This window comes from Thrips palmi, unplaced genomic scaffold (assembly GCF_012932325.1).
Source record: "Thrips palmi isolate BJ-2018 unplaced genomic scaffold, TpBJ-2018v1 HiC_scaffold_1, whole genome shotgun sequence".
NCBI classification, from domain to species: Eukaryota; Metazoa; Arthropoda; class Insecta; order Thysanoptera; family Thripidae; genus Thrips; species Thrips palmi.
The window spans coordinates 6,958,638-6,976,099 of record NW_023144620.1 but is presented as its reverse complement, the minus strand read 5'-3'; the positions used below and the strand labels follow the sequence as shown (position 1 = coordinate 6,976,099).

Here is a 17,462-nt window from a genome sequence, read left to right as displayed (position 1 = left end):
ACCGATGCCGCTCTGCCTCTCTCGCTCCCAAGCGATGCTCCATGCGCGCGACAGAGACAGAGCGACGAAACACCGTTCGGGATGAGCCTCGCGGGCCGCGGACCAAGGTGTGGCGGGCTTATCACCCACCTGATAACGACGCGGCGGCTCTGACTGGCCCCGCCTGGCCTGGCTGGCCCCGCGCCATCAGTCAACGGTATCGACGCCGAGCACGCCGAGCACGCCGTCGACGCCGCGCACGAGCGTGACAGCCGGCCGCGTGACGACGCGGACCACGCGCCGAGTGCGCCCGGCCCCGACGTCAACACCACCATGGCGGCCCACCAGGACGTCCTCAACGACGGCAGCCTCTTCGACGTGCCGCTGCCCCGCGACGGCGATGACCTCGCCCCCACCAGGCACTCCACCGTCGTCGGTATGGCAAATTCAGACGCGAGGTGTTAAAGGTGCGGGTGCGCTTGCACTGCGCGGGCTGTCTCTCTCTCTCTCTCGAAGAGCGGGAAAAGTGAAGAACGGCAGTTCCAAAGCCGATCCGCGTGAAATGCTTGCAGCCGGATGCGCAGCAGCAGATAATACACTTTCCCACACCGCTAGAAAAGAAAAGACTGTCGCCTTTTTTCCGCACCGCAATGGCAAATGACGCCCCAGGGTGTCTCCGCGAGAAATCTTGCGCCATCGATCGCAATGCTGAGCCGTCACGTTCGATCAGGTACCGCCGCGCCGCTTGCCGGACATCGCGGAGGAAAACTGTCAAAGGGCGACGTGGTTCGATCGACCTCATCGGCGCCATCATCATCCAGATAACAATCGGCGAAGCGTTTCTGCCACGCCCTGCCCCGCCAGCCCTCCTGCCAAGTGGCGTACGAGTGCCACAACAACCACAACAACAACAACGACAACAAAAGCACACCCCATTTCTTTTGCAGAGTCTGACCCGCTGCGTCCTGCTGCAGGTTTCGCCAACCCGGCTTTCGCCGATGACGTGGGCTTCGACGAGGAGCTGCCCGAGCAGAGGAGCTTAGGCGGGCCGACGATCCCGTATTCAGGTGAGCCGACCACAGCCACTGCCACTGCAAGGGCGAGCCGCCGGGGGGGGGGGGGGGGGGTATGCCAGCGGGACGCACACCTGCCCTCCAGGCGGCCCTTGAAGCAGCGCACTGACTCACTGACTCTCCCCTCTGTCCGCAGACTACGGCTCCGTGTCCAGGGCGCCCATCCCCGTCCCCACAAGTAAGTCAGGGTCCTGCCCGGATCCGCCTCTGGGGGTGTCTTCCCTCGGCCTTCCCGCTCCCCGGCCCGAGACGGAGACGTGCCTCCGGTGTCCTTCCCGTCGAACCCCCCCGCCGGGCCGGAGTGGGCGGGGAAGTTGTTGACTGGAGGCTTACCAACTCGACTACCTCGTGCACCATCAGCCCTTCAGAATGATTATCCCGCGGAAGATCCCCTTGCTACACCTGTCTATCTCGCACTGCCATGACGTGCCGAATAGGTGCGAGTGAGTCAGACTGACACTGCGCCGCATCACTCTGTAGTGTTAGACTATCCCCCCTTCCCCTGGGCCCCTCGCATGTCGTGTTTTCCAGCTTCCTTCCAACGCGGCCATTGGCTGGCGTCGTGGTGAGGACAAACGTGTGCCCCTCCGAGGAGGAGCTTTCTCGCACCCGCAGACTGATTCCGGGAGTCGTCTTCGTCGCTCTGTCTCTCTCGCACTGATGGGGCGCCCCGTATAGGTATACGCAACGCACGAGGGGCGCCGCGCGCCGACGGTCCCGGCCGGTCCCCACGGACCGCGCCACGCCGTCTCTTGCGTGCCGCGCGGCCTACAGTGTGGGTGTAGAGTAGAGGCGAATTTCACAGAAAGTGGGACAGCGGTGCTGGTCGAGGGGGGGGGGAGAGATTGGAAGATTGGCCGGAAATGGGCCCGGCGGTGACGGCGGGCACCGAGGTGGACAAGACAAAGGCACCGCGGAAATGCGCGGAGGAGTGCTCGCGAGTGCGTGCAATAATTTTTTCCCCCTTTTGGCGGCAATCGGTTCGGGTTTCGAAATGATCCGCTGGAGAACGGCGAGAACTGCGGAGTGTACTAGTACACCCAGGTACAGCCCGGGCGCAGCCTCGCGAGCCCGCTCGATGCAGGTCGAGTACACACGCCGCCGGCCGTGGCGGCCGTGGCGGGAGAGGTGGAGAGGTTCATTCCCGCCCAAAGGCGAGGCCGTTGCAAAATGTTTTTTAGGCACGCCCAGCTTGTGATCTTTTTTTTTGAGGGGGGGGAGCCAAATTTATCATGCTTGCGGGAATCGGCATAGAAAATAATGACTCCTCGACGAGAAAGAAAGTGAGTTTGCTCGGATGAAACAGAACAGCGAGCGCGTGCTCCGCGCTCCGCGTCCGGGTTGGTCCGGGTTGGTCCGGGTTGGTCCGGGTTGGTCCGGGTCCATGCGTGGGGATGAGCCATCCGTAACGAACCCGGCTGGCGTGCTCGGCGCGCTTGCCGTGCTTCGCGCCGCGCAGCGCCCTTCAAAGGATCACAATCTCGTCTCGTCCACCGAGCTCCCTCTGCCGGGTCGCGCACAAAAGGACGCTATCTGTCTTTTTCCCCCTCGTTTTCCTTGTTTTCTTCTTCTGGAAGCACTTCTGTAATTACCTGCCCGTGGCCCCGATATGCCCACAATGATGTGTGTGTGCGTGTGTTTGCCAGTCTCGCAGGGCATGGTGCCCTATTCGGGGCTCCACCTCCTGGCCGGCGTGGAGGCCGTCGAGATCCAGCAGACCGTGGAGCTGACAGACTGTAAGCGAAAGCCAAAACGAAAAAGGAGAAAATTGGAGCACTTTCAGTTTTACAAATGCGTGCTGGCGCTTAAAAAATAACAAACGATTCTGGCCTCCCCCAGTGCTGGCGTCGGTGGAGTCGGAGAACCGGTACGTGGTGCGGTCCCCGGTGTCCAGCGACACGCTGCTGGTGGCGGCCGAGACCTCGTCGTCGTGCCAGCGGCAGTTCGTGGGCTCGTCGCGGGGGCTGCGCATGCGCGTGTACGACCCGAGTCGCCAGGAGGCGCTGCACCTGAGCCGCCGGCTGGCGTGCGGCGCGGGGGCGTGCGGCCTGCTGGGCTGCTGCTGCTACCTGCAGCGCGTCGACGTGCTGCTGCCGCCCGGCAGGCCCCTCGGCGCCGTCGTGCAGAACTGGAGCATGTTCGTGCCCTCGCTGCACGTCGAGGACGTCGTCGGCACCGTACTCTACCGCATCGAGGGCCCCAGCGTGGCGCCCTGGACCTGCACCATCAAGGAGGCCGTCTTCAAGGTCTTGTCCGAACAGCATTTTTCGAGTGACACCGCCGACGAACCGTCTCCAAGTAACGACTCTCGCTTCCAGATCACGAGCAGAGACAGCCTGGTGGAGCTGGGTTCCATCTCGCACCACTGGAAGTCCACGCAGTCCACCTACACGACGGTCATCATCTTCCCCAGCGCGGAGCTCAGCATCCACCACAAGGCGCTGCTGCTGTCGGCCGCCTTCCTCCTGGTGAGTACCCGGCCCGGGCGACCTCTGACGGCCTCCTCTGACGGCGACCTCTGACGGCGACCTCTGACGGCGACCTCTGACGGCGACCTCTGACGACGACCTCTGACGGCGACCTCTGACGGCGACCTTGACCAAAGCCAAGGCGCCGGCGGGGTTCAGGGGCCGATCTAGACAGCGCTTGCTGTATGAGGACGGCCAAGGCCTCGTGCAGGAAGGCCGGGCGGCGCCGCGGCGACCTTCCCTCCGGACTGATGGCCTGGACAATGCTGGACAGCCTCGGGCGGGGATTGAGGGTCGGCTCTCGTCTTGGCCTCAAAGAAACCCGATGCGCCTCATAGAGCCCTTTGCTAGTCACGGGAAAAAAGGGTGGACGTGCCCGGAGGGCTTGCCTGGGCTTGCCCTGCAACAGTAAAAAGTGGACGGCGCCGCGGCGCCCTCCAGTGACTGCAGAGACCTCGCTCCAAGCGGGGAGGTGCCTTGAAAGTTTCTCGCGGCGGTCCCACTCCATTATTCCTTCACCGATAGCATGCCGGCGCCGTGAGTGACTTCGAGTGTCTCTTGTTCGCAGGAATACATGTACTTCGAGAGTTCCAAGAAAAAAACCTGGCTGCCGTGTATTTGCTGACCTCCACAGACGAGTGGCGAAACCAAATCGCAGCGCGGTTCCAAAAAAAACCGGCACTTGTCTTGTCCGCGACCGGCACTTCAAACTGTTCCTTATTGTAAGATAATCAAAAGTTGTTTTCGTTTTGTACTGTAAATAATAAAGTAATTAGAAGAGAAACCGCTAGTCTTGTTTATTGTCACATTTCACTGCCTTCCTCTCGACCACGAAGAGCAGAGAACAATAGGCTAAGAGGCGGCTGCCGCCGCAACAGGTACACTGTTTGAGGACTGCACGGCAGTCATACACATTCACTCGCTTTTCTCGGAACGGAAAAGTGGCACAAACAACAATGATAGGTCCGGATCGGCGCTTCGCGCGCTACGCGTCCCGCTTGAGGGTGGCGCCCTTGGTGAGGGGGATCTCGGCGGAGCGCGGCATGTTGCCGAGCCGCGAGTGGCCGAAGGCGGCCAGCAGCACCTGCAGCGCGGCCTGCACCGTGGTCTGCACGTCGCGCGCGCTGCCCAGGTTGGGGTTCACCTCCACCAGGTCCACGGCGGCCAGCCGCCCCGTCTCGTGCACCTTCTCCATGATGTGGATGGCCTCGCGCAGCGTCAGCCCGCCGCGCACTGCAACACGGTGAGGTAACACATTAGCGCCGATGACAGGTGAAGACCCCTTGGTGGAATGCACTGGGTTTGTGAACGCTCGCGGTTCGTCCCGCCGTTCCCGTTTCGCGCGAAAAACAGAAAAACAGCGGAACGCGCAGCCACACTGGCGGCGCGGCGCGGGCAGCGCTGGCAGCGCAAACTTTCCTGCTCCCGTAATGAAAAGGCTACGCGTAAAGCTGCTTAAGTTCAGAGCTTCCTAACCAACATGAAGGCTTCGGTGAATTACTAAGGAGGGGGAGGGGGGTGCTAATCTCCGGTATGGCCAACTAAGCCATGCTCCGCCACGCGCCGCCGACCACGTTAGCCACCGAAAGCAAGTTCGGGCGGCCGCGAGGACACCTCCAAGGCGGCGACCTCCAAGGCGGCGACCTCCAAGGCGGCGACCTCCATGGCGGCAACCTCCAAGGTGGCAACCTCCAAGGCGGCAACCTCCACGGCGGCAACCTCCACGGCGGCAACCTCCACGGCGGCAACCTCCACGACGGCAACCTCCACGACGGCAACCTCCAAGGCGGCAAGGACCACCCAGCACATCCGAGGCAATTTGTCCGCCATTCGGGTCGATTCTCTTCTCTCTTTCCTCCGCCGGCTTCTCTCTTTTTCCGCGAGGAAAGCAGACAAGCCGAAGCTAATTGCCGCCAGGGCGCAGTGTGCCGCCGCCACGCTGCCACGCTGCCGCGCTGCCACTACACTGCATCGGCCAGATAATTTGATTCCCGTCAGATTGCACGCAGATGGTCGTCTGGAGGCGGTGAGCAGCGCGACGACGACGTCGACGAGGACGGCGGTCTCGGACGCGCTGATGAGCGTGTCTCCGGCCGAAGCGAGTCATTAGTTTCAGTTAACGTCGCTGCTTGAGGGTTCCGCAACACGATCTCACTCGCCTCCAGTCCGCCCGCCCGCGCGCCGGGCAGCCAGGCAGGCAGCCAGGCAGCCAGGCAGGCAGGCAGGCAGCCAGGCAGCCAGCCAGGCAGCCAGCCTGTCTGTCTTCGCTGGGTACTATAATGGGCGCGCCATTACTGGCAAGTGCTTCAAAGATAGCGCCACGTCACTCACTCGCACAGTAAATAATAGCAAATGGGGTTTACGTCGGCGCCACCAAGTCGGTGTCACTGCCCGCCCTTAACAAGGCCGCCGGAAACCCCCCGTGCAAGACGGGAGTGCGCGGGCTCGTTTTGGGGCGAAAGTGTGCGAAATTAGGTTAACGAAGAGGACGAGAGCGAGGACGGGCGGCGGCGCGGTGCGGCGCGGCGCGGGGGTAGGACCCCCGGGGCGCCTGCGGAGTGCGGGGTAGGCAGCCCGGTGGACGCGGCCGCTCAACGGGCTGGCCCGCCCTGCTCTCCGCAGGCGCTCCGGCCGGAGTGCGGTTCCCACTATGTAAAAGCAGAAAAGGCAAAGGAATAAATTTGGGCGTACCCGGGCAGCCGGTGCTGGGCGCCTCGAGCGAGTCCAGGGCGTCGATGTCGAAGCTGAGGTGGATGGCGCGCCGCTTGTGCGGGTCCACGTGCCGCAGCGCCAGCTCCACCGTGCCCGTGATGCCCAGGCTCTCCACGTCCTGCATGCCGAACGCGCACACGTTGAACTTCTCCATCGTCAGCCTGCAAAATTTAAAAAAAAAAAGTTTAAAAATTGAATCGAAGCCTCCCTTTGTATTGAAAAGGACGTCGAATCCCAATACAGGGGGCACAAGGACTCACCTCTCAAACTCGTCCACGGATCGCAGGCCGATGTAGGCGAGATTGCTGAGCGGAAGTCTGCCAACACAGCAAGGCCGGCAAGGCACACAGTAAGTAAGTGGATGGGGTCAGGGCCCCGGCAGGGGACGCGCGGAGGGACGCGCGGAGGGACGGCCCGGCTCGGAGGGCCAACGACGACGCGGCTTCTCCGGCGGAGGCAATATCGGTGAGAGAGAGTTAGTTGTCAACACATTGAGTCAAGGACTAGGACGACTAGTCTCGGACCGGGCCGAGTTTGGGACGACCCTCCCGTCCGAGGGGAGGGGGAGGGGGGAGGAAAGTAGCCAGACTACTCGGTCTGCTACTCTGCTGCCTCGCAACTTTCCCAAACATACGCACTCCCCCCCCCCTCCCCCGGCCCCTCCCCGCCGCGGTCTTGCTGCCGTGCGAGTGAAAGAGTCGCAAATTTACAAAGGAAAGGGCAGTTTAGATAAAAGAACAAATTAGGCGTCGCGCCGGGTCGACTTGCTCGCAAAATACACCGATCGGGCGAAGGGCGGCCAGTGGCTGAGCGGACGGGATCTGTGCGTGTGTTGGGAGGGGTGGCGAGCGCGGCGGTGGCAGGGTGTGGGTGGGGGTGGGGGAAGACTCGAAAACGTGAGGGGGGACGCAGCGAGGTAATGTGGATCTGAGACAAAACGCTGCTTCCTGGAGACTGCGGACCACTTCTTGGAACGCAAGAAAAATACCGGCCGGTAGCGACGGGTTGGCGCTAGCTTCTACCTCCCGGGGGACGCCCGGCCCGGCCTGTTTCGATTAGCAGCCTCCGTGTTTCAACGGCCCTAGTCCGCCGGCAGACCGACTCCGAGAGGCGTTTCCGTCGCTCTGTCTCGCTCGCACTCACGGGGCGTTCCGTATAGGTGCGAGCGAGACAGAGCGACGAAAGCGACTCTCGGAATCAGTCGGCCAGCTCCGTCCCACCAGCCTCTCCGACGGACGAGGAAGGACTCTCGACTCTAGAGCCGGGCCTGGCGGGGTTGATCCTCGGGGACGTGAGGGCCACATTCTATATTCTATCGCCCCTCCCCCCTTCCGGTCGCCTCTGCCCTGCCCTCTGCTCCGACGGGCGCTTCGCTCGCGCGCGACGTCATCTCAATTAGAATGGTTAAACAACAGCCTCCCCGGGCGAGGCGGGTGGGGCCGCGTTTTTGATGAGCCAGGTGGGGGGGGGGACACATCGCGGATACAGGCGAATTAGCGACTCGGCCGGATTCGGAGTTTCCGCAGCGTGCCCCGGTGGCCCCGGTGGCCCCGGCGTGCCCTCGTGGCGGAGAGGCTGGCAATCAGCGACTGGAATAGACCGCTAGGCCGAGGCCGTGCGTAACTCACTTCGGACTAGTTTCGCCGGGTAAAATGCGGGGCCTAGCCTCGCCTAGCGCGCTGACATCGGGCAGGGCCGGGTAGGGCGAGAGTCACGAGGTGACAGCGTCTCCAATCACGCGCGGGCACCGGCTGGCGGACTCGAGTGGAAACGAACGAGAGGGATTAAGAAGGGGAGCAGGAATTCGGAATTTTCTCCCTCATTCTATTACCAGCGAATGAAGCACTGGCTGAGCAGGCTCGGCCCGGCTCCGTGGAAAGAGAAGAGAAACAATTAAGGCTTTGCAGCGGCCGGGCGATTACGAGCCAACAAAGTGAAAGTATGTCCAGTGATTGCAGGCTCTTTGTTTCTGTCAGATTTAGCTCTGGCAGGGGTGGAGGCTGGAGGGGCCGGGAGGGCTGAGAAATCTGGAAGGGCCTTGACCGGCCCTGCCTACACGCATGTGTTGAGACCTTTGGTGCCACCACACTGGTGCCGCCCGGGCAGGCCCCTGACACCTGACACTGGTCCTCTGCCCGATCGGTGACCTTTTTTTAACCCCCGTAAAACCGAAAACAAAACAAGCTGCCTACTTTGGGACCTGCCAGTCCATGCCGGGCAGGTACGGCCAGTAGTCGGACAGGTCCTTGGCCAGCAGGGCCACGGGCATGCCGTGGGCCGAGCCCGACGGCGACGTGGCCGGCGTGTTCAGGTCGGCGTGCGCGTCCACCTGCGACAGAAAGGGAAGGATGTCAAATACCGAACAAGGAATCCATTGGTGGGGTCACACGTTCGGTTCGAGTCCGTTTAGCGACTCTGGAGCTCAAAACGCGACATGAATTTTGGCCGCCTCTACCGGTCTTGCGTCGAAGACACGGCATCCCTGCGCCTCACCCAGATGACGGCCACGTCCTCGTGCGCGTTGACGGTGGCGTCCACGGTGCCGATGGTCACGGAGTGGTCGCCGCCCAGCGCCAGGCAGACGCGGCCCTCAGCGTGGATGCGCCGCGCCAGGGTGGACACCTGCAGGACGGGGCAGAGCAGGTCAGTCCGGAAAAAGCAGTTCACAGTGCACCAGCAACCGCCGATTGCACTCATTTCGCACGGTGTGTGCAGGTGAAGTATCTTCGAAGCCGCGCGCCTCTCCCCGCCGGAAATGGGATTGCTCTCGCCGAAAAGTGGGCGAAAGGAATAGCAAGCCTGGCAAAGTTTGACGGGGAATGCGGAGTGGGGGGGGGAGGAATTCACCCGATTTCACCTGCAGGACTCGGCCCGCGTTTATGCCAAGTCTGATTGAGGCGTCACGTTTCCCCGTTCTGCGCGCTCTGCGCGAAGGGACTAAAGGGGCGAGGGAGGAACAAGTTTGACGTGGAGCCGTCCGAAAAGCACCAACTTGCAAAGCGTAATCCCGCGCTGCGCGCGGCGGGCTGGGCTTGGCAGTGGAGCGGAGGCGCGGGAACCGCGGCAGCACGGCAGCGGCGGCCGCGAGGGCAATCCAGCAAATCTGCCGGAGGAGGCGACTTGCAGTGTAGCGGAGGCCTCCTAGCGTCCCGGCAATTTCAGAGCTAGGCACCGCCTTCGCTGCGGCTGCTCTACCGTACCGTCGACACATGTCAAAACACCTTCACCGTCTCGCCGAGCGGCTTTGGGGTCCATTCCGCAGCCTTTCCTGCCTCTGTCTTCGTGATTCGTTCGGGATCTGGACAAATCCGCGCTGCTTGTTACGTGGTTCGTGGACCCCTTTTGCCGCCGGCGAGATTTACTGGCCATAATGGCCCCAGGAATGGACACTGCGACACTGCGTCATCGCAGAAATGAGTGTCTCCCCCAGGACTCCAGGAATGCGCGTGGTCGACGGCGGGGACGTCGGCGTCGTCTGGCGGCGCTGTCGCCAGTAAACGCCCATTACACCCAGATCAGAAGAGCGGAGCGAGCGGAGCCCTTTGCTGGGGGGACTCAGAGCGGCGGGTTCGAAGAACCAAAGCGCAGACTTTCCTCTTGAGGTTCGAAGAAAAAAGAGAGGAGAGAGACGGTTGGTGTGTACACTGACAGGACGCGCGGTATAGGGACGCGCTTACGGTGGTGGCACCGCTCTGCAGGCAAAGCCCCGCATCGCCCCGCACCGCTCCACTATCGATTTCGCTAAATGACTGGAGAAGGACGGCCCGGGCCATTCCCGGCCATTTCAACCGAGAAATATTTTCGCCATATCCATAAATTTGTCTGCGCCACGGCACGCCACGGCACGCCACGCCACGCCTCGGCAAGCCACGGCACGGCACGCCGGGCTGCTGATAGCCGCACAAGGACGGAGAGGAACGACGAAGAGAGTGTCCTCCAAACAGCGGCTAATGGCGAAGAGAGCGGGGTCCTTCCACCTTGCCACCCTGCCCCCTGCCCCCCCCCCCCCCTTTTGCGTTGTGCTCAATTAGAGAGCGTCGCCTCCCTTCCGCGTTGCTCCACGTGCAAACAATAGCACTGCGTTTACCGCTACGATTGAGCTGAGCGAGCAGAGTGCCCCTAGAGAGAGAGAGAGGGGGGGGGCGAGAGAGAATAGCAACAACAGTGTCCTGGCCGCGCTGTTAACAAGCACACACACTCACACTTGCGTGGAAGTTGCGAGGGGGGCATATTAACACGCGAACCGCGGTGGGTTTACCATTCGCCCACCTCTCTCCTCTCTTCTCTTTGTATTGGGGAAAGCTTAAGTTCGATAAATTCCGAGAGATCGACTCGAAAACTCGCAACGCGCGCTGGCAAAACCGCTGCGAGGAACGCGGCGCGAGTTTTGCCGCCGTGTTGTTTGGGCCCAGCTCAAGCTCTGACTCTCACACACCCACGTAGCGTGCCGTAGAGGTGCGACAGAGACACGAAACGATGTGCGGAGTGGGTGCGCGGTATTCAAATTGATGAAAATGGACCGCGAGGTGCGGCTGGGAGGGGGAAAGGGTGGGGAGGGGGGTCTTCACCAGTTTTTGGCGCGCAAGTGGCACAAGGGCACGAGACGAGCAGGCCGGCAAGCAAGCCACTCCTGGCTCCCCACGACGCACCCAAGGCAAAACTTTCCACACCAAAGTTTCGTCTGCCTCTTCCAATAACATTTGAAAAAGAAACAAAAAAAAATACCACGCAGAAAAGCAGGGTTATGAAGAAAAAAAAGAACGCACACCACTCGCTCGCGAGTGCGTCATCGAGAGCAGGTCTACCAAGCGCCTCCCCCGCCGTCAGCAACAACAACAACAGGCCCAGTCTGCCCCCAGTCTGCCCCCAGTCCAGGGCCAACAAAAACAACAACAAACGCAAACCAGAACACAACGACGCGGCGATCCACCCGCAAAAGTGTGCGGAAGCGTGTTTCAGATAGCGGCAATGGAGCAGGAAGTGAAAAGGATAGGGGGAGGGGGGAGAAGCGTTGTAAGTTGGAGCCCCTCACGGAAGCCCCCGTCGCGTTGCGCTCTGGCCGCCCTGGCTGGCCGCTGCCGCCACGGCCCGGCTACCGGCGGCGGGAATGTTTTCGGCAGCCAACAGCCAAGGCTGGCACACTGCTAGCATACCCAGCGCCACGGCCAGCCACGGCCCCTTCCCCTTCGCTTTCAGACAGACTGACTCCTTTTTGCCAACAGGAGAGCAATGTCGTCGCGCTGGCGCTGCCCGGCGTAGCCTCGCGCGAGGCCTCGCGGGGCGCCGCGGGGAGACGGCCAAAGATATATCTGTTATTTAGAACGGCGCGGCCGGCGCGGCCGGGGCAGCGCCTCCCCTTGTTCTTGTTGTTGTTGTTGCGATTGATGAGCGCCATTACGAGGCGGAAGGGGAGCGGAGAGCACTTGGCGCGCTTTCAAGGCCGGTCGTCTTAAGGTAAGCGCGCCGGGCGGTCGTTTGCCTGCCTGGGGGGATGCACCGGCAGGCACCCGGCTGACTCATCCCCCCCCCCCTCCCCTCGGACTACTACACACACAAGCGTTTTCCGAGCAAAAATTGATAAGGCCATCGACTTCCCGGCTCCTCTCGACCTTCCCTCCTAAATAAACACTGGAGAAAGCAAACAGAGCTTTTGTCGGGAGTCGTGCCCCCTTTCCACCGTATCCCTTTTTTCGCGCGGGGAGGGGGAGGGCACGATAATTGTTCGTCTCATGCGCGAACTCTCTCTCTCCTTTTAACGAAGGCGTTCCGGCCAGCGCCGCGTCTTCTCTCCATCGGCTCGAGTTTCCTCATCACGGCCCGATACTCCCCCCCCCCCGCGCTTTTGGGGCCCCACTCACCTGGTGCATGCAGGCCACCACGTGCTGGTACTTGTCCATGTTCTCGGGGCCCACCAGGTCCGGGATGTGGTCGTACGAGACGTCGCCGAAGTCCTCGACATCGTGGCCTGCGAGACCGAACAGCCACAATCAGGAGCGCGGAACAGAGTAAAGGTATCACTCAAAACGTTTACACGGCATTGATGAAAATTTGGTTGGTTCCGTCTTGGGAAACTATTGATCTCAATCAAGTCTTGAATGTGAATTAGACACGGCGTAGTTCACAGTGAGGTGGCACACGCGTCCAGGGGCGATCCGCTCGCACGGCCAGAAGAATGGAGCCGCTGCCGCGGGCCGCAGGGCGCAGGGCCGCACACCGCCACGGCCCTGATGGGGTGAGAGATCCCCCGGGAGTTACTAAATTGTGCGCGTGATTCAGGCTCCGGGCCGCGCGGCCGCGTCGCGCACCCCTTTGACCCTCCTCCGGCTAACAAAAGGGCGAAGGCGGCCAAAGGGCCCCGGCGCCGAGGCCGAGGGCATGCCGAGGCCCCCCGTCCCCGGGGCCGCTGGCGAGGAAACGGCGACCTGGATCGGCCTGTAAGCGAAAACGAGAAAAGCGAGGAAGCTCCCCCCCCTCCCCGCTGGCCGGCCGCAGGTTCCCCGGCGGCGGCCACTGCGCCCAGCGGGGTGAAATATGTATCCCAGTCTCTCGGGCCGATGAGGGCGCGGTGCCACTGCCACCACACTGCCGCCATAGCCAAGGCCGGCGGTATGAAAAATTGAGGCGCGTGCCATTGCTTCGCCGGCGGGCTGGTTCCGAACGGCGGCTCCGTCGCGCTGTCCCTCTCGCACTCACGCGGCGTCCCGCAGGGGTGCGAGAGAGACAGCGCGACGGAAGTACCGTGCGGATCGGCGCGCGGGGCGCCGGCAGAAAGAACAGCCCCGGCCATTTCTTGTTCGCGGCCCTGGATGGCCGGGACGGTGCGCGGGGAGCACCTTCTTGGAGGCGCCCAGGGCGACAAAGGCTCCACGGCGGCGGCCCGAGCGGAGTGAAGAGAGCGACATTTTTGGCCGACCTAATTTGAAGCGCTCGCCTTGGCGCCTCGCGCTCTGATTGGCCGTCGGACGGAGACTCTGACTCACCCAAAGCTCGCAGCGCGTGTGCCAGGCCGGCCTCCCGGATGGCGCGCGGCCCGCCGCTCACGCCCTGGTTCCTCTGCGACAAGAAGGACAGCCAATCAGCGCCCGGAGAGCCTCGAGGAGGAGGCAAGGAAGGGCAAGCGCGGAAACGAGAGTCGAATCGGAGAGAATCGACGAGAAATACGCGGGACAGTCATCGGCTACGCGTGTCCCAATAATTCTCATACGCCTTCCGTCGTTGTTCCTCCTCGACGCCTACCTGGCCCTTCTCGAAGGGGACGCCGAGGATGCCGATCTTCTTGCTGGCCGTCCTGCTGGACAAGCTCCGCGTCGCCGTCCAGAGCCCCGCTAGGCCCGTCAGCGGCCGCACCGTGCTGCTCACCCACATGGCTGCGGTCTGCTGGCAAGCAGGAGAAGAAGGCCATCATGGCGCACTGCGGCTCCAAAAGATGTGAGCGCCTGCGGACGGCAGGGTAGGCAACCCCGCGGACGCGCTGTGGCAAGGGTTGCACACCCTGCAGTCCGCAGGCGCTTCGCGCGCGCTGCAGGCTCCTTCTCAAGACTAGTTTCAACATCAGGGCGAACGGGCACTTCGCTGGCCGCTCTCTGAATACCGAGTGCTGCTTTCAAACAAATTCTTCGCCTCTCTACCGAACAGGTGACGCTGACATCGGTAACTCCACGCCGATTGTGGGGGCGTTGGGGCCTTCTCTCCGAAACTCGACGAATTTGTTAACTTTGTCCGACGGCGGCGGCGCCCGGACGCGCGCGAGTGGAGCAGCGTTGTGCGGGCTGGATTCCGAGCAGTGCTTCCATCGTCGCTCTGTCTCTCTCCCGCCCGCGGGGCGCGCCGGCGTGCCGCGGGGGCGCGAGAGAGACGGCGCTATAGGCGTCGAAGGCGAAGAAGAGAGATTATCGCCCTTGGCACGGGCTGGGCTGGGCCGGGCGGCGGCGCGGCGTATCCCTGCGTGTCTCGCATTCAAATGCCTCGCTTTCCCCAGCGGCCCAGCGGCCCCCCCGGGGGGGGGGGGGGGGGCTGCGTGGCGGGGTGGATGCCCCCGGCCCTTGCAAGGCCATCGCGGCCGCGCACGCACCAGCCCCGGTCGCGGGCCGGGCAGCCGGGCCACGCCGGGCCACGCCGGGCCACCTCAACCAGTGCCGGGATCAGGAAGGAGAGAAACCAAGAGGAACCGCCCACGCCACCCACGAGCGCCACGTCGAGAGAGAAAGTTGAGCCCATTTTCATTAAGGGGGCAGTAGCGTCATTTGCACGTGTTTTGACGATTTTCGAACCTCCTGTTTAGACGTTAATATAAAGATAAGTATGAATGCCAGAGACAAACAGCAGGCACCATTTGAAAGATAAAAGTTTTTACAACATTTTCAAAAAAAAATATTTTGTTTTAGCATTGAATTAGGATGTTTTGTGTTATATGCAAAAATGGTCTGCAAAATTACATGGTTTCACTGCGCGCACGATTGCAGCCAAAGTTTTTAACTTTTTACCAATCGGTAAAATGCATCTGAAAAAGCATGAAATTGCCCATAAAATGACCCTTGGGTTTCAATATTGGGCAAGAAAAACTATTGAAACGCTCATCTTCAACTTAAGATGGAAACGAACCACATTTTTTCTGGCCCAATATTAAAACCCAAGGGTCATTTTATGGGCAATTTCATGCTTTTTCAGATGCATTTTACCGATTGGTAAAAAGTTAAAAACTTTGGCTGCAATCGTGCGCGCAGTGAAACCATGTAATTTTGCAGACCATTTTTGCATATAACACAAAACATCCTAATTCAATGCTAAAACAAAATATTTTTTTTTGAAAATGTTGTAAAAACTTTTATCTTTCAAATGGTGCCTGCCGTTTGCCTCTGGCATTCATACTTATCCTTATATTAACGTCTAAACAGGAGGTTCGAAAATCGTCAAAACACGTGCAAAAGACGCTACTGCCCCCTTAAGATTTACATCTTTACCCCCCACTGTCGCCGCCGTCGGACATTTTATTTTTCTTCTTCTTCTTCTTCTTCTTCTTCTTCTTCTTCTTTTCTTTTGGAGTCGACTTCTCATTGGCATGCGTCGAACGAAGGTCGCGCTGTGACGCGCCGCCTCGCCGCACAGCAGCGAGTTGCCGCCAGCGTTAATCGCTGTGACACTGTGTGACACTACACTGTGACGGGGCAGCGGTGGGCGCGGCGTGCAGCCTCGGCGCAGCGCCGCTCAGCGCAGCCGCAGCAGTGCGTCGGTGATTATGACGATAAGCAGCACTCGTCGCTGTCGTCACCACCGCCTTCTATCTGTCGGACGACCTCGCACACACACAGTGACATTACCCGACCCCCCTCCCCCTCTCACACATACACACTCACACACACACACACACACACACACACGCACGCACGCAAAGAGTAGCATCGTTGGGTGCTGACAAGCTTTGAAAGGAAACACAATATAGTGACAAACTGAGTGAAGTGTATGACGGGCCGGCGACAGGCGCAAAACAAAAGGAGAAGTGGAGAGAGGGGGAGGGGGGAGGGGGCGTGTAATGTGAGGATCGAGGATCGAGAAGGCCGCGACGAGAGACAAAGCGTCGGCCGGCCGGCAGAGCCAGGCACAGCGCGCTTCTGATCCGCTTTCCGATACATCCATCAATACACACTCTGGCGCCACGTCTGAGTCTGAGAGAGGGCAAGGCGGCCGGGCCGGGTGCCCGGGGGGGGGGGGGGGGGGGGGGGAGCAAGCGGGGGTGCCGCGGTGATGAAATGAAATTCGTTCACGCGCGGTAGGCAGTGGCCGTGCGCAGTGCAGCCAGTCTGGTTCACATGTGCCTGCCCATGTCGGTAAAGCGCGCCACCGGGTGCCCCGGCAGCGGTGTCAACGAAGCAAACACAGACGCCCACGTTGCGTGGGTGTCAACAAAAAAGTGGTCTGTCTCGCTATTCGGATCAGTTAACAAGGCCTAAGACAGGCAACCGAATTTCGTCACCGGTGCATCGTGGAGGGATATTCGCGTTTCTTAGTTGGCAGTACTCGTGGGGTCCTGACTGGTCGCCATAGCAACGCCAGCCGAGTGGCTAGCTTCACTCTGGCGGTGAAAATAAAGCGAACTCAAGTCGGATTGTTACGTCCTGCAGAGGTTGCCGTTTAACAGAGCTTGGGGAAAATTGAGCTAAAACTCCGCAGCGGAAAAGCAAAACAAGAGTTTCTGCCAACCAACCACTAACCGGCGGATGCGGGTCCAGCACTCTCACTCACTCACTTACCCTTTAATTAGTCCCGGTCTCGTTGTCGGCCGCCTCGGCCTGCTCCATGCCCTGCCGCACACTGGCACACTGGCGGGCTGCCCTCGGTCCCTCGGTCTTGGACCGCAGAGACCGCGCGGTGGTGAAAAACAAAAACGCATCATTGTGACGTCGAGTGACCGACGTCACCGGTCGCCTAGCAACGCAGCACGCCGCAGCACGGCACGACATCAGCACGCCGGCGACGGGCTTTCCTCACCGTCACACACAAGGGAGGCCGGAAAGACAGGCCCTCCTCAGGGATTACTCAGCCGAAAGACAAGCTTTTCTTTCTTCTGACATTTTTGGCGGACTGTGAAAACCGTGACGCCACCTCTCGCTCTATCGCGCTTTGGAGACGACGGGGCGGTCAAGGTCGATCCGACGCAGTCCCTCGTCTTCTTTCAGCGGGGTTATCGAGGCGCACTGCAACAACACGCCGGGAGAGCGCTCCCGCTGTCTCTCGCGTCGCTCTCGCGCGGACCTGCTGCCGGGGGTATCCGCGCAGACGCTCCGCGTCGCAGTCCAGCAGCGTCGCGGCCTCCAGGGCCTCCAGCAGAGAGTCGCTCTGTCTCTCTCGCACCGGAATCAGTGTACAGGTCCACCGTGGCCTCCAGGGTGCCACCTTCCGCGCGGCTCCCTGGAGAGCGCGCTGGAGCGGGGACGTCCTCGACATGCTTACCCGAGCGGCGAGGACGTCGAGGACGCCACCGCCTCAGGGCGGAGACGCCGCGTGCACGGGACACACGCGCTCAAACACACACACACACACGCAGAAAGAGAAGTAGTGCGCAGTGTTGGATCAGTTCGCACACTCTTTAGACACGTGTCGCGCGGTGGGGGGTGGGGGATGGGACGGCGGGCCCCCGCGGCACAGCCCTGGCAAGGCCGGGCTAGGCTAGCTGGGCAAGGCTGCCCCAGTTTAAATTTCGCCGCGCTTGTATTCCTTTCCTTGTGTTGCCGCT

General features: G+C 61.2%; 2 protein-coding genes across 4 annotated transcripts; one reads left to right on the top strand and one right to left on the bottom strand.

Annotated features, from left to right (window-relative positions):
- The first annotated feature begins 213 nt into the window (after positions 1–213).
- LOC117645038 (phospholipid scramblase 3) lies at positions 214–4,310 on the top strand. 2 transcript variants are annotated; one of them, XM_034384936.1, is made up of 7 exons: positions 214–415; positions 954–1,046; positions 1,189–1,230; positions 2,699–2,788; positions 2,892–3,298; positions 3,371–3,520; positions 4,089–4,310. In XM_034384936.1, exons 1-7 carry the CDS (start codon positions 313–315, stop codon positions 4,143–4,145), a joined length of 942 nt encoding a protein of 313 aa, XP_034240827.1. In that variant the 5' UTR covers positions 214–312; the 3' UTR covers positions 4,146–4,310. The 2 variants fall into 2 exon arrangements, with proteins under 2 accessions (XP_034240827.1, XP_034240819.1); XM_034384928.1 differs by having other exon boundaries at positions 218–415; positions 927–1,046.
- LOC117645025 (arginase, hepatic) lies at positions 4,293–16,943 on the bottom strand. 2 transcript variants are annotated; one of them, XM_034384916.1, is made up of 9 exons: positions 16,480–16,943; positions 13,469–13,609; positions 13,213–13,285; positions 12,091–12,197; positions 8,726–8,854; positions 8,425–8,561; positions 6,493–6,549; positions 6,212–6,393; positions 4,293–4,753 (listed from the first exon to the last, which is right to left on the bottom strand). In XM_034384916.1, exons 2-9 carry the CDS (start codon positions 13,595–13,597, stop codon positions 4,506–4,508), a joined length of 1,062 nt encoding a protein of 353 aa, XP_034240807.1. In that variant the 5' UTR covers positions 13,598–13,609; positions 16,480–16,943; the 3' UTR covers positions 4,293–4,505. The 2 variants fall into 2 exon arrangements, with proteins under 2 accessions (XP_034240807.1, XP_034240798.1); XM_034384907.1 differs by having other exon boundaries at positions 13,469–13,606; positions 16,480–16,936.
- Positions 16,944–17,462: the final 519 nt, after the last annotated feature.

Excerpts from the sequence above, each read along its gene's own strand:
- LOC117645025 (XM_034384916.1), bottom strand. The coding sequence starts at position 13,597 with ATGTGGGTGAGCAGCACGGTGCGGCCGCTGACGGGCCTAGCGGGGCTC. Across the intron at positions 6,550-8,424 it reads ATGGACTGGCAGGTCCCAAA|ACTTCCGCTCAGCAATCTCG; the intron begins GTAGGCAGCTTG and ends CTGTGTTGGCAG. Across the intron at positions 4,754-6,211 it reads GCCCAGCACCGGCTGCCCGG|TGCGCGGCGGGCTGACGCTG; the intron begins GTACGCCCAAAT and ends ACCGTGTTGCAG.
- LOC117645038 (XM_034384928.1), top strand. The coding sequence starts at position 313 with ATGGCGGCCCACCAGGACGTCCTCAACGACGGCAGCCTCTTCGACGTG. Across the intron at positions 1,047-1,188 it reads GCCGACGATCCCGTATTCAG|ACTACGGCTCCGTGTCCAGG; the intron begins GTGAGCCGACCA and ends CTCTGTCCGCAG. Across the intron at positions 3,521-4,088 it reads TGTCGGCCGCCTTCCTCCTG|GAATACATGTACTTCGAGAG; the intron begins GTGAGTACCCGG and ends TCTTGTTCGCAG.